The sequence below is a fragment of the Protopterus annectens genome, chromosome 10.part0 (genome assembly GCF_019279795.1).
Source record: "Protopterus annectens isolate FY-2018-M chromosome 10.part0, PAN1.0, whole genome shotgun sequence".
Lineage (NCBI taxonomy): Eukaryota > Metazoa > Chordata > Ceratodontiformes > Protopteridae > Protopterus > Protopterus annectens.
This window is the reverse complement of record NC_056744.1, coordinates 24,997,034-25,011,699: the sequence shown is the minus strand read 5'-3', so window position 1 is coordinate 25,011,699 and position 14,666 is coordinate 24,997,034. Positions and strand designations below refer to the sequence as shown.

Sequence of the window (14,666 nt, the reverse complement as noted above, 5' to 3'; positions counted from 1 at the left end):
TCACCTTATATACAGTTATACTAAGCTTGGTTTAATTGGATAACTTATAGATTTGATTATATTTGTTTGTGCTCTGTTAACTTGGAATATATAACCCAGGATAAACTTCTGTGTGTCTATTATCAAAATAGTTCCCACTAAATGTATTGAATGGTTACTGGTACATCATTCTTACTTTGCTAGACCATTAATTTAATGCGTTTGCTAATGGTTTCTTTGTGCTGTCAACCACAGGTAATTTGTCGCAGTTCAGCAACCAACAAATCACAAGAAGAGAGGTTTTCAACATCCCAGGAGAAATGACTACTAAAACCACTGTCACACATACAACCTTTGAAGATCCCATGTTTTCTGGTATGAGCAAAATTTTTAGGGCATTTCTTTATGCTCCAGTACTTTTTTTTTTTAATTCAGCAATGCGTTCTTAAACAGTATAATTAGAGTAAAACATTGGTTGAATATCTGTGGTAACATGCCAACTCCAGTAATTCAGAAATGACAACCACTGCACATATTGTTTTCTTCAAGGCAGATCAGCTTCAGAGCTGGTTATAGTAATTAATTGAGTGTGAAAGCATCGTGGTTAAGGCCCTAGAAGTACAGGAAGCTTTCTCTCTCTTGTTATTATTGAACTACTGTCCTACTTATAATTCCTGAAAGCATATTTTTTTTCTGAATAAAAGTAGTCTGAGTGAGGCAGATTAGTAAAAATCAGTGATGTTCATCTTAAAGATGACTGTTGCAGTATGTCATAATGTATCATAATTACACTGCAAGATGACATCAGCCCATCTAGCTTGACTCCCAAAGCTTTTTTTGCTATCTCCTGCTTGGAGCCATCCTCTTCCATAGACAACAGTAGAACATGCAACATAAAGGGGAAGAGGTATCCACATTATCTTCACATGTGCATCATAGTCAATGTTGCAGTACTAATTCTTGGGTCTTCTTGCCATGCAAAAGCCCATGACTGGCCTGAAGTCTTTCAACATCCCCCAGCCAGTAGACATCCACTGCAAACCAACTTCTGGATGTCAGGGTACAAAAAGGTGTCAGTTGGCACCATCTTTGCTGTTATACCTCTCAAATATCCAAATTTTCACAGAATGTCCGGATTTTTGCCTTAAAATTTTGGTGTGTTCCTCATAAAATTTGAGGTTTTCTGGCAAATCAATGGGATGTTGTGAGGAAAGAAATCACTAAATAATGACATACATTTGAATTTCAGACTTCATATCATTAGAACATGCATTTAACATAAATTTTGTTATTCTAGGTACTTTCTAAGTTTATAAGAGCAATACTTAAAATCTGTCCCTATTTTCAGGGTCTTTGTCCCCCCCATTAGGTAAGTCTTTGCTGAGATTTCTTGGGAAAAGAGGTTGAAAGGTATGCTTGCCATGCAGTCCAATGCTCCTCAACATGTTTCTTAACATCATCTGTTTGTTTGTTGGTTAGCTTGAATTACGAGAATTAAGAAGCCTCAGACAAATACCCTGTTGGGGACATTTTTTTCTCTGTTCTTTGTGACTGTTCCTTCTTCATGTACAAGAAAGTTAATAATTGCCTTTCTTATGGGAATCAGAGTCCCCACAAAGATTTCCATTCACATTGTCTTTTTTGTTTAGGCACACAGCACAACATTTCTAGCTGTCAGTTCTGTCTAAGTTCAATTCAAAAACAGGCATGTGGCTGAGTCCCTTCATCTTCCTATGGAATCTCATAAGGCAGGCCTTGTTTGGTGCCCACTGGTTCCCAGGCTGTCATCCCCAAACAACATAAAGACAAGTGAATGAAGGAGGACATAGGGTCACAGAGGATGTTTCTTTGTTCAGGCCCTTGGAAAAAGATGATGTTGGTGATGCAGGTGAGGAACCTTTACAGCCCCCTGGTCCAATGCCTACTAGGCCAGCATCCTCTGGCACAACCCCTTCAGAGGCCACTACAACTCAGCCCAGCACCAGATCAATATTGTTTGAATCAAAGTCACTGAGTAAGCCACTTTTACTCACACACACACATTTGCTATTTAGATATATATTAACTCTGAGATTGCCGTACCTCTGTGTACGGCAACTTTTCTGACATATGGCAGTCTTGCGGGTGAGGCAGTATCCCCTTTGGTTATTTTAAAGGTGGATTTCCCTGAGAACTGGATAGAGGCTGTAGTTGCCTACATGTAACTGGCATGCAAACCCAACAGGCCTTCAGGCTTACCCCAGCATTTTCTGTGTCAGCCCACTACCTTGTCATCACAGTTCTGTTCACATGACTTGCACACATTGACCCAGAACTTCATGGATTTTATGAGGGCCAGGCAACCTACCCTGCAAAAGGATCCTGGGCCAGGGATGTTACCTAGGAAAAGAAAAATGGACACTTCCCCCCAGGGAGATGCTGATTCCTCATAATCAGAGGTTGAGGAAGAATGAGCCTATGTGGAATAGCTTTCCTCTCAGACTTATGAAAATTATAATTCAGATGACATGCTATCCTCAGCTTTTCCTCCTGAGGATTTATCTTTTGGAGACACAGTCCATAGCATGTGCATTATAAAAGCCATCATTTATTTTTTTCAATAATGCTGTTTTTATATATTCTTTAAAACTGCATAAGTCCTACTATTCTGTAAAACTATTTTACTTTATCTGTCTGTATTTCTTTTGTCTCTATATTTTTGTGGCTTATTGATTAAGTTGATCGATTTCATATATGCCTCTTTGCCTGGGTCATGGCTAAAAATGGTATCAATACCAACCCTCCTACCCGATTAATAAGTAGCAGAGTACCTCACTAGCCCTTTTTAAGAGGAACCTGGCCAACTGGATGGGAAACAGAAAATAGAACCATGGGATCCCACCTGTGTCCCTGCTGGACAGGGGAAATAGGTGCTGACGTTGTGGAAACATGGTAAAAATTCTTAGCTGGGCTTATAAGGGCCTCTGAGCCAATGGCCTAGTATCATCTTATGAAACTAAATAGTAAATAAATAAATAAATGGACGCCTTCATTTGGGAGTCTAGGGAATTCTCTAAGGCTCAGACTCATTACAGAGAGCTTTTGAACCTTCCCACTCCTAGAACTTTGGGAGTTCTTCCAGTGAATAATGGATGATGTGTTCAAATATGCAGGAGGTACTGCCAACCATGCCAGGAGATGTAGAGCAGTGGATGTATGACTTGGGCCAGCACAGCTAGCTGGAATTTTGTAAATAATTATATGTCATTTGTATATCAAACTGATTTGTACAGATGCTTGTGCTAAAAATATATTTGTGAGGTTTGCTTGTGTTAAAATGTATCAACAGTGCACCCTGCTAGAATGAAAATAAATGCACATGTATTATTGTAATTGATTTAAATATATATGCTTTAATAGAGGATACTGGGACAGCAGAGGTTAACTAGCTAGCTTACTTTAAGAAAAATAAGGGAAATGTAAATGAGCTATTAAACCATTACAATGGTACCCCATAGTGCTGAATAGGACTGGAGATGGTGGGTCTGGAAGAAGCCTTTGTTCATTAACTCAGTAAAAAGAGGGGAAGCCCCAGGCACTGCCATAAACATTTAGATTTGTATTGTAGCCATCTATGCTAAATTCCTGTCTCAGCTTCAAAGAAGGATACTGTGAGAACCAAGAGTCAGGTGACCAGATGAGGTAATTCTGTAAGCCATCTTGGATATTATATTTTACAGGGAGTAATCCTTGAAGATTGAGTGTTCTGTTTTGGGGAACCTGACTAGAAAGACTGTTCATTTATTTCATTGTGCCTTGTTCTGTCAAGTAAGTTATTAGGGAGTTGTCAGGAATATAGTGAAGCTTAGTTTAGACACTGTTTTTCTGTATTTGTATGAGCCTGTCCATCAATGTTATTTTCAGTATTTCCTTTTATTTGAACTCTGGTTTGCTGTAAAAAAAAAAAAAAAAAAATATATATATATATATATATATATATATATATATATATATATATACATGCACAGTATTTTTCTGTTCTTTTATTATTTATTATTAAATATATTTAAACTTTTCATTGTGACTAGTCATATTTAGGAAATATTTAAGCTTTTAGAGTATTTGCACATATTTATTTGTAGATAAATCTGGCCACTCCTGAAAGCTTTGCTGCTTGGTTAACATTACCATTTGTATTAATATTAACTTCAATCAGCATAATTAGATGTCCTTTTAAGAGCCTTGTAGTAACTGACCTGTGGCAGTGAATCTAACTTATAGTCTGGGCAAAGCTGGTAAAGCGGGTAATCTCTGCCAACCTTTCCTAGGTGTATGAGTATGTGAAAATGAAATCTCAAAGAGTGTGTGTGTCAGCTACTTGGGGTAGGGACATGAAGCACTGGGTTTCACAGTGTCAGTGGGGGGAGCCTTATTGGGGACCTGGAGAGAAGCAGATAGAGACACCCAGACCCCGGGCTAAGTGTGTGTCCTATGTGCTCTTAAGAGAGATTGTGCTTGATGCAGAGAGGTCTGCATCTGGAAATATATATCCATTTGTATTCAAAGTGCACATCCCTCTCCAGTGTCAGTAGTGAGAATTCAGGCTCCTTGATTACTGGCCCAGCATAGGGACATCACAGGCAATACTTATACTAATTGCTACAGGAGCTCCAATAGTTGTAGAAGAGGAAAATTATTAATAATGGTAGATTTGTGGTAGTTAGGGGCTACTGGCAAGGGAGGATGATTGAGCTGGCATGTATTTATATTTAACCTAGAACTGTTATTATGGAGCTTAAGACATTTTTTGGAGAAATAATCAGCTTTCAGCATGGAATATTACTTCTAGGTGGGGACTGGAACTTAATTTGCAACAGTGAGGATATGTGTGAGAGACCTAAAAGAGAAGATGTAAAAAAACAGGATAGATTTCTGAAGCAATTTATGAAAATATTTGATATGGAGTACATGAATTCAGTAGTAGGAACTCAGAGAAAATTTACATTTTATTCCTCAAGGCAGAATAACTGGGCTAGACTAGACAGAAGTGTTATTTCACAGGAACATGGGCATTTAATTGGAAACTTCAACATGCATCCATTAACTATTTCAGATCATACTCTAGTAACAACCAAAATAACAATGCAGGGTAATGCAAGGTAATGAAGTAAAAATGAGACATGGTTGCTTCCCCACCTATCTGTTAAAAGGAAAGGAATTTAAGGAATGGGTAGTGGAAATTATTCAAGATTTATTAGGGAAGATAGAAGTTATAGCTAGTGGTTGGAATAAAATGAAAGTGGAGTTTAAGAAAAGGGTAGAACTAAAAGAAACAGAGATGTCCTTCTATTCTCATGTTGCAGTATTCTTACTGCGTGATCCTCCTCCTCAGGCAGCCCAAACATTGGCTCCTACACAAAAGCTTAAACCTGGTTGCTGTTGGTGCATGGGATGTCACACGTAGGGCCATAAACCAGGGACTTTAAATGTGATGTCTGCATGCACAGACCTCAGAACTATTCTGCCGCAAACATCAGATCGATCACATTGCTTTTCTCCTTCAAGACGCCTAAAGCTAAGTACCCCGTTGGGGAATTCTTATTTCTATTAATTGCTTGACCTTGGTTTGGTTGTTTGTTCTTAGCCAATGTCTGCTAAGAAGGGTAAATGCAGGTACGGACATCAAATTCCGCATAAGGACACCCATGACCGTTGTGTATTCTGTTTGGGCCAGGAACATGATCATACTTCCAGGCCATCTGCCAGTCTTTCGTGCCCAAAACACTTAGAAGCTGTCTGGCTGCCCTCAATTTCTATTTGGAAAATCAGAGATTTAAAAAGTTAACATTAAGGATGGATCCAGAGTTATCCACCCAGGTGAAACCACCTATAAAAAAGGCCAAGGTTTCATGGCCTACTACCTCTGCCCTTCCGTCATCGAACACCCCATCAACCGCCAGTACTGGGGTTTTGGGACGTCCACTAGAGCTGCCTACTTTGGCATCTCCCCTCGAGGAAGCTGCTTCTGAACTACCATCCGACACATCCGCAGAGGTTACTCAGATGTTGGTTATTACCGAAATCGAGGGTGAACCAGGCTCCACCAGATGCCCTTTTGGAATTCAGGAATCCGAGTCTCCTTCCTTAGGTCAGGCCCCAGAATCCAGGCCTACTGTCTCTCCCAAATCTTCTCCTTTAAAAAGAAGACAAAAGACCAAGTATTTATCAACTTCTCTTGAGGGACTACCTGACTGGTAATCTTTTACACACTCTTTGATGCAGGCCTTCATGGCCCTTAGGCCCTCAGCCTTCTCAGCTCCCACTATTCTAGTGCTTAGCCCAAGACCTGCCTTAGTTACTTCAATCCTTCCTTCCATTTCTCAGAAAGAAGAAGAGTCCTTTTCTTCTTCCTCTGATGAATCTATTACATACTCATCCCTAATAGCCTCCCCCCTGGAATACTATTACCTGGATGAGGATTCCATAAAGGGAGACTCCCCTCCAGAGGACATTACATTTGGGGAAACCATCACAAAAATGAGGGAATACTTTAAATGGGATTCTGCCCAAATGGCAGAAACTCAAAAAAGATATTTTGAGCTGCTGTAGGTTGAATCACCATCCACGTCAGCCTTCCCCCCAGTTGTCCCTGCATACCTAGATGCATTTGCATCAGTCTCAAAAAACCCTGACTCTCAGCCACCTGCTCCATTTCTACAAGGTGCCTGATGGTCACATATTTCTAGTACACTCCCCTTGCTGGACCCTGCTGTGATAGCTGTGGCTCCAGATAAACAATCTAGGTTCATTCCGTCATTGCCACTTCTACCTTCAGACAAGGATAGCAAGATTGTGGACAGGCTGGGCAAGAAAATTTATACTTCTTCCACCCTTGCCTCTAGGGCAATTAATTACCAAACCCATATGGTTAAATATGCCTTGGATTTGGTAGCCCATGCTACAACTCTACTGTCCTCCTTGCCTTATTCACCTAACAAGACAGAAGTAGCATCAAAACTGTCCCTGGCATCCCAGGTTGCCAGGCACTCGATTAGATGCAGTTATGATGCAGCAGAGGCCTCTGCCAGATCTGCTGCATTTGCATCTGTGATTCGCAGATATTCATGGCTTAGGCTCCAGCCATTGCCTGAAGACTTTAAATCTAAAATCCTTGATGCCCCACTAGATCTGAACCTTCTGTTTGGTAAACAGTCTGCAGAGCTGTTTAATAACCTACAAGAGAGAAGTAAAGAACTCCCAAGATGTTAAACACCTACTGGTCTCTTCAATACCAAAATTCTACAGAAATTACCCTGCTAAGCCTTCATATGTCAGAAGAGCCCCCTCCCCTGCCACCTCTTCATCTTCCAGGCATAGGAAAGGGACTAGGAGGCAATCCTCTTCTAGGGCTGCCTCATCTCAGCCTACCCACAGACAGTCCTTTCAGGACAGAAACAATACCAACAATGCATGACTGCCTCACCCATCTCCCCCTTTCATCCCACCTTTGTCACTGTCTGGCCCTTTGAAAAGAAATCACCTCAGACCACTGGGTTCTGGCAATAGTGGAAAAAGGATATTTCCTATCTTGGCAGGAGAGGCCCACACCACAGGGCATCCCCTTCCCACCCAAGAACCAACTTCACCTAATTCCTCCCATTATCCGGGACCTATTGGCTTAAAGAACCATAGAACCTGTCTCACCAGGCCAAGAAGGAAAAGGTTTCTGCTCCAGGCTATTCCTAGTACCAAAAAAGGATGGCCCATGGAAGCCAATACTGGATTTATCTTTTCTAAACCTCTTCCTGAAAGTCCCTTCCTTCAGACTGCTATCCCTCCAAATCCTACCTCCACTATTGCCACCCAAAACGTTCATGGCCACTTTGGACCTGAAGGAAGCTTATCTCCACATCCCCATACATCTAAACAACAGGAAGTACTTATGTTTTGCTGGGCCCTGTTCTCATTTTCAATTTACTGCCTTGCCCTTTGGTTTATCCACTGCACCAAGGGTCTTCACCAAATGCCTTCCTCCCGCAATAGCCTACTGCAGGACCAAAGGCATTCAAATCTACCCCTACCTGGATGATATTCTTATTTTTGCAGAAAATAAAGACACCCTCAAAAACCATCTGCAGTTCCCCATGTCCCTGCTACAAGGGTTGGGGTTTGCACTCAACCTCGCCAAATCATCCCTTTCCCCAGACCAGGACATAGTCTTCCTAGGATGCAGGATTTAGGTAGACCTGATGAAGGCCTTCCTTCCTCATCAACCACTTCCAGGACCTTCTCCAGGTCAACCAACTGTCAGCCAGACAATTCATGCGATGTCCTGGCCTTATGGCAGCCACTATTTCCATGTTTCCACTAGCCAGGATGCACACGAGGAAGCTACAGTGGTATCTAAAGAATGTGTGGTCCCAACACAGCCACCCTCTAGACTTCCAAATACCCTTCTTACCCTGCCTAAAAACAGAACTACAGTGGTGGGTTCACCAGATACAATTGAATCCAGGCTTACCCCTATTGCCCTCCACACCAGCTCAACATATGCACACAGATGACTCAGATCTGGGCTGGGGGGCTACCATGAAAGGCCTCAAGAATTATTTAGAGGAGCTGACAAAGGCTGAAGTATTACAGAATATGAGGAATCTCACAGAACAAGAAAAGCTGTAAATGTACAGTGCTAAAGAGAAAATAAGGGAATATCTGGATAATATGCATGAGTTTAGAAAGATTGCTGTTAAGCCAGTGTTTTTGATGATAACTGCAGATCACAAAAACTATTAGAACAATGACTTAGGCAACAGAAAGTAGAAAGGGGTGTTACCAAACATATGGAGCCTAGAACAAGAAAAATAACCAGAGACCCTGTGGAGGTATTAGAAATATTTCAGATATTTTATGAAAAGTTGTATAAAGCAGAGAAATGTGGAAATCAAGAAAGAGCACAAATGGAAATATTTGTGTAAGACTTAAGTATGCCAAGGTTAGAGGTAGATAAGGCTCAACAATTAACAGTTAAGACAACAGGAGATGAGATAAAAACTGTGATGTATAATCAATCTGCAGGAAAGACTCCAGAAATAGATGGCAGTCCTGCGGAAGTCTAGATGCTAGGAGGGAAGAAAGTGATAAAGGTCTGGAAGGTTTTGTTTAAACCTTTTGTTTTTGTTTAACAGTATTTTAAAAGGAGGGGATGCACCAACATCCTGGAAAAAAGATGTGGTAGCTGTAACACCTAAAGTCAGTAAAGACCTAACTTCATTATAGGTTATTTCAATTTTAAACCATGAGTATAAAATATTTATGTCTATAATGGCTAAAAGAATAGCAAAGGTGTTGCAAAAATTGATAGATATGGATCAATGTGGTTTTGTGGTGGGGAGGCAAACGTGACAACATTAATAGAACAATCATGATCCAGAGGAAAGCAGAATGTAAAAAAAATACCCCCTCTTGTTGGTGGGTCTTAATGCAGAGTTAGAATTCAACAGAGTAAGCTGGAATTTTATGAGTTTGGCAATGGAAGCATCTGCATTCCCCTGATACACTAACAAAGTTTATTAGATCAGTCAACATTTTCCTTCATAGTGCTGGCCCTATGGTCACTACATCCGACCCTAATACTGCAAGAGTTCTGCCACAAGGTCCGTCTCCCAAACCTTTTCACTGAGACTGTTTTCATTATACAATAACCTGTGATCACTACATCTAACACCGAAACTGTAGCAGCTCTGACACAAGACTCAACTCCCAAATATTTTCACTGAGATTTTTGTCATTGTAGAATAGCTTCTGGTCACTACATCTGGCCCCATCATTGCAGGAGGTCTGCCACAAAGCCCAACTCCCAAATGTTTTCAATGAGATTTTTGCAATTGTACAATAGCCTGTGATCACTACATCTGACCCCAGTTACTGCAGGAGTTCTGCTACAAAGCCTAATTCCCAAATGTTTTCACTGAGATTTTTGTCATTGTACAAGGTAAGTAAATTTAACTTGAAGAATCTTGATATTCAGACTGGCTTTAATATCTCCCTCCAGAAGAATATTCATTGCACTCTAAAGATCACTTACTAAGTTGTCCACTGTCCTTTCTGGGTCTATATTAGAAGACCGAATGTTTAGGTGATCAAACACCTAAACATTGATCTTCTAATATCGAAAGTAAAAAACGGTGAACGTCCGATTTAATGCAGGGAAAGATTTCCCTTGGCCGTTCGCCAGAGTTTGCTATTTCCTTACTGTTGAGCAATCTCGGAGTTGGTATATTTAGTTAGGGGGTGGGGGGCACAGCCCCCCATGTCGAGGGGTGTGGGGGCAAAGCCCCCCACTTAATTTAGATGTAAAGTAATGTTTTTTGTGTTGTGGCCGAGGGACGTGTTTCCCTGGGACGTTTGACAATGTGCAGTTCGATATTAGAAGATCGATGTTTAGGTATTCGATCACCTAAACATTCGGTCTTCTAATATAGACCCATCCTTTCTCTTGGCCAATAGATTTACACTGTATGTGCCAGTTACTTGATCTCCCTAGCTGCATGGTTTCTGCATTCAGGAAATGAAAGAAAACCTGTTCTACTTTGTACCTCTCTGACTGCTTTGTGCTGGCTATAAACTGATTACTCTCTGTTATAATTTGACCTAAGGGTGGAAGCCTGCTCGGCTTCACTTTGCTCCCCAACCCTATCCTTAATTCCCACCCCCTCTTACTTTACTGCTATATTTCCCACTTAAACAACACAGTTTTGACTTTTATTCTTAATCCTCCCCAAATAAACTTACTACTATTGTACAAACACTCCTATTTCTTTTTAACTAATTCCCAACTTCCATTTAATCTTTTAGCACCATTTCCAACTGCCTTTCTCCCGCCAATACTGCTTTGAACTATATTCATTCATAGTCACACCTCCCCCTAACAGCACCTATCTATTCTACATTGTATCTTCTACTTTTCCCAAATAAACCCTTACTTCTTCCTATTTTAACTAGATCCTTACACTCTTGCCTTTTAAACCCCTCTATTCCTTTCATTCCGGAGAAGGTACTGGGACAACCTAACTCTGTTCCTTCATAGAAAGTACTTATTTCCTACCTACTCTCTATCGGCTTTCAGACTCCACCACTAAATACCCTACTTCCCTACAACTTATTTTTCCTTCTTGATCCCTACTTCCTCACTACCTACCAAGAATAACATACATATTCATTTACTTAATCATGCTAGCCCTCAGATTATCCTCTATTCTTCTCCTCCTACTGGGCCATGTCTCATCCTACCACGGCTCTGAACTGGTTCTAAACATCTCCCCAACTCCGTCCCAAGTACCTATTTATACTTCCTCCCTCACTCTCCACACATCGCACCAAACCTATTTAGTGTTGCCCCTCACCTTTATTCCAAATACAAATTGATTAACTCCATTTCAACTCAAAGCAAAACAAAATTAAATGGAAAAATACTCTCCAAAAACAAGTATTGATAATTGCTCAATATACTAAAATCCTTCTAGAAAAAGACATTCACCCTGATCCTGGCCCCACCTATCACAATGAACATCAAGAGAATTCTCTTCCACATACTTCTCTAACTTTACAATGGTCAATACTCTACCATATAATCTACTTTTTGCTGCCATGAATGTTAGAAGAATAAGAAATACAGTTGCTGAATTACATGCCTAGATTACCCAACATAAGCCTAAAATTGTTCCTGTAACTGAAACTTGGCCTTAAATCCAGCATAAACAACTTTGGAATTACACCTCCCAGCTGTAATATCATCCTTAATGACCACATAAGAGGAAAGGTGGTGGTATTGCTTTTATATTTTGCAAAAACGACCAAATTTCCCCTTAAAACAAACCTATACCAAAATTCAGTTCAGCAGAGCTTCTTATTACTTCCTTGAAATTAAATAATTATAATGAAATATGTTTTACTGTCCTTTACATCACTTCTGTTGACAATGACAGCTATACTGGAAGCTATCCTACATTGGATAGCCATAATAATTCCGTAAGAAAAAATACTACTAGGTGATGTGTTGGTTGGACATAAGCATGAACTTATTTGGTTTCACACAACTGATTAATAGCCCCACACATTATGGCAAGACATCAAATTCCTTATTAGACTGGATTCTATTATCAGACCCCAGCAAATACACCACCATCATAGGTACAATGTTTGACTGTCTCAGTGATCATCTCTCAGTCTGTACAACCAGCCATCTTAACACATCCACTTAACAGCATGTTTATAAATCAACACACAACCTTTCCAAGTTTAACCCAGAAATGTTCATTAGTAACCTGTCATCTATTAACTGGAACTTCTTAAAAATCCTTACCATTTGTCTTATGTAATGCACCCAGAATTTTCACCAAATGTCTAGCACTAGTCATTGTCTTTTGCAGGACACAAGGGGTCCATATCTGTTCTTACCTGGACTACTGTGTGATTCAGGCAAAGTCTCCTCTAGAACTTCAGACAGCTATGGAAACCACCATAAATTGTTTTCAGAAGGTGTTTCTGAACTTCAACCTCCACAAATCACGTCCCTACCTGAGCACTAGAACTACCATCTTGGGGGGGGGGGGGGCACAGACTCCGTTCAACAGCAGGTGTTACTCCCAAAGGACAATGTCAGCTTTCTTTCAAAGCACCTCATAAACCTGCTCTCCTAGTACCGCATTACTGTAAAAGATTTTCTCAGGGCCTTGGGTTACATAGTTAATTGCATCATAATGATCCCCTTAGTAAAGCCATATATGAGAAAGTTACAGTTATTCCTAAAAAACACATGGGTACAGCATTGACAGTCCCTGAAAACCATAATCTCTTTGCTCCCATGTCTGAAAAATGATATCCTATGGTAGGAGGAGAGTGTTCACAACAGCCCAGGGGCACACTTCCTCCTGCCAGAGACAACACAAACCCTGAAAACAGACAGTTCTGAGAAGGCATGAGGGTTGTCTAGGACACCTCAGTGTCCACAGGATTTGGGGAGGTAGAAAGCAGAACAACACATCAACCTAAAGCAAATGATGGCAATCATCAGGGCAATGAAGGCATTCAAAGACAGGCTGCCTACAGGAACTCTTCAGTTATGGACCAACAGTACCACAGTCATGTGGTACATAATGAAGTAGATGGAACGCATTCACTCCCCTGTACAAACTGGATATTCATCTCTAGTTCATTGCCGGGCAACACAATGTAGTGCCCATAACATCTTACATCAGTAGTAAGAAGTGGACAACCTCCTGGAAAACTCCCTGAACAGGACTCTACTAGACCCTACAAATGGATGTTAAAAAGGCAACATTTTCTGGATATCATACAACATTGGGGAGTTCCACACATAGATCATTTTGCTTTAAGTAAATTCTAATGAAGAACCCAGCAGGCAGGGTCATGGAGAATAGATCCCTTCTCTTTCAAGTGGACAGACCTCTTCCTATATTCCTTTCCAGTGATATATCTTATCCCCAGGGTAATTCTAAATCTGGAGTCATACAGGTCCAGACTAATTCTAATTGCTCTCTTCTGGTCCAGACAACATTGGATCTTCCTTCTCCTGACTCTTATTTGGGGGAAAACCAAACCACTGTCAGCTACCATGGAGCTTCTCACTCAGAACAAAGGGTCTGTCATACATCCCAGTCAAAGGACTCCCAAGCTAACAACTTGGAAGATTGGATACTAACTTCATCCACTATGTCTTATTTCCAGAATTTTTAATCCATTTGGAAAGAGGCTAAAAAAAAACCAAATACTAGAAAGTTATATATAACTAAAAAATGGAAAATGTTTTTTATCTGGTGCCAGTTCAATGGTATTCTCTCTTCTCAAGGAAACCTAAAGCAGATACATGAATACCTCTCATCTCTTCAAGCATGGACTATCTTATTAGCATCAAAGTTCATTCTTCTGCAGTCTCAGCCTACCTCCCTATCTCCCCACATGTTTATTCCCACCACCAAATGAAACCATTTCAGAAAGGGATAATACAACTCAGGCCAACCAGAAGGGAACCTGTTATCCCTGGGATCTGAATGTCGTAGTCAGAAAACTTACTCTGACACCCTTTGAACTGGCAGCTTCAGCTCCTGTCAAGACTATTGACATGGAAAACACCCCTGCTTTTGGCTCTCACTTCAGCCAGCCATGTTTCTGAACTTGAAGCCCTTATGTGCGGGGAGCCATTCTTAGTTTTCCTCATGAACAGAGTTATCCAGAAAACCATTCCCTCCTTTATGCCAAAGGTGGTCTCAGAATGTTCTTTAAACCAAGCCATTCACTTTGTGTTTTTGCAAACCCCCAAAACAAGGAAGAGAGAATATCACATGCTCTGGATGTACACAGGCAATTAAGGCCTTACCTCCACAGGACCAACTTTCCAAACAAATCAGACCAGCTTTTGGTAACCTTTGAGGAGGGTAAACAAGTTAAACCAGGTAGCAGGCAAATAATTTCCAAATGGATTGCAAACTCCATCTCCTTCTGTTCCTTTTCACATGATAAACAGCTTCCTGGTAAGGTTGTTAGAGCTAATTCCACCAGACATAAGGCCACCACTACTGCCTTTTTAAAAGGGGTACACAAATATACCATTCCAGAAGCTGCCTCATGGTCCTGTGTTCACAACTTTACTAAGCATTACCACTTTAGGTCCATCTCGAGGGCAAGAGCCA

The 14,666-nt window shown here is 40.7% G+C and overlaps 1 protein-coding gene across 4 annotated transcripts in view; it reads left to right on the top strand.

Annotated features, from left to right (window-relative positions):
• The window catches only part of ITGB4 (integrin subunit beta 4), a 1,147,860-nt gene that overhangs the window by 1,103,022 nt on the left and 30,172 nt on the right, over positions 1–14,666 (top strand). For all 4 annotated transcript variants that reach the window (XM_044084971.1, XM_044084972.1, XM_044084974.1 and 1 more), the window contains one exon: positions 235–354. In XM_044084971.1, the coding sequence (XP_043940906.1) occupies positions 235–354 (120 nt within the window). The remainder of the gene's footprint in view (positions 1–234; positions 355–14,666) is intronic.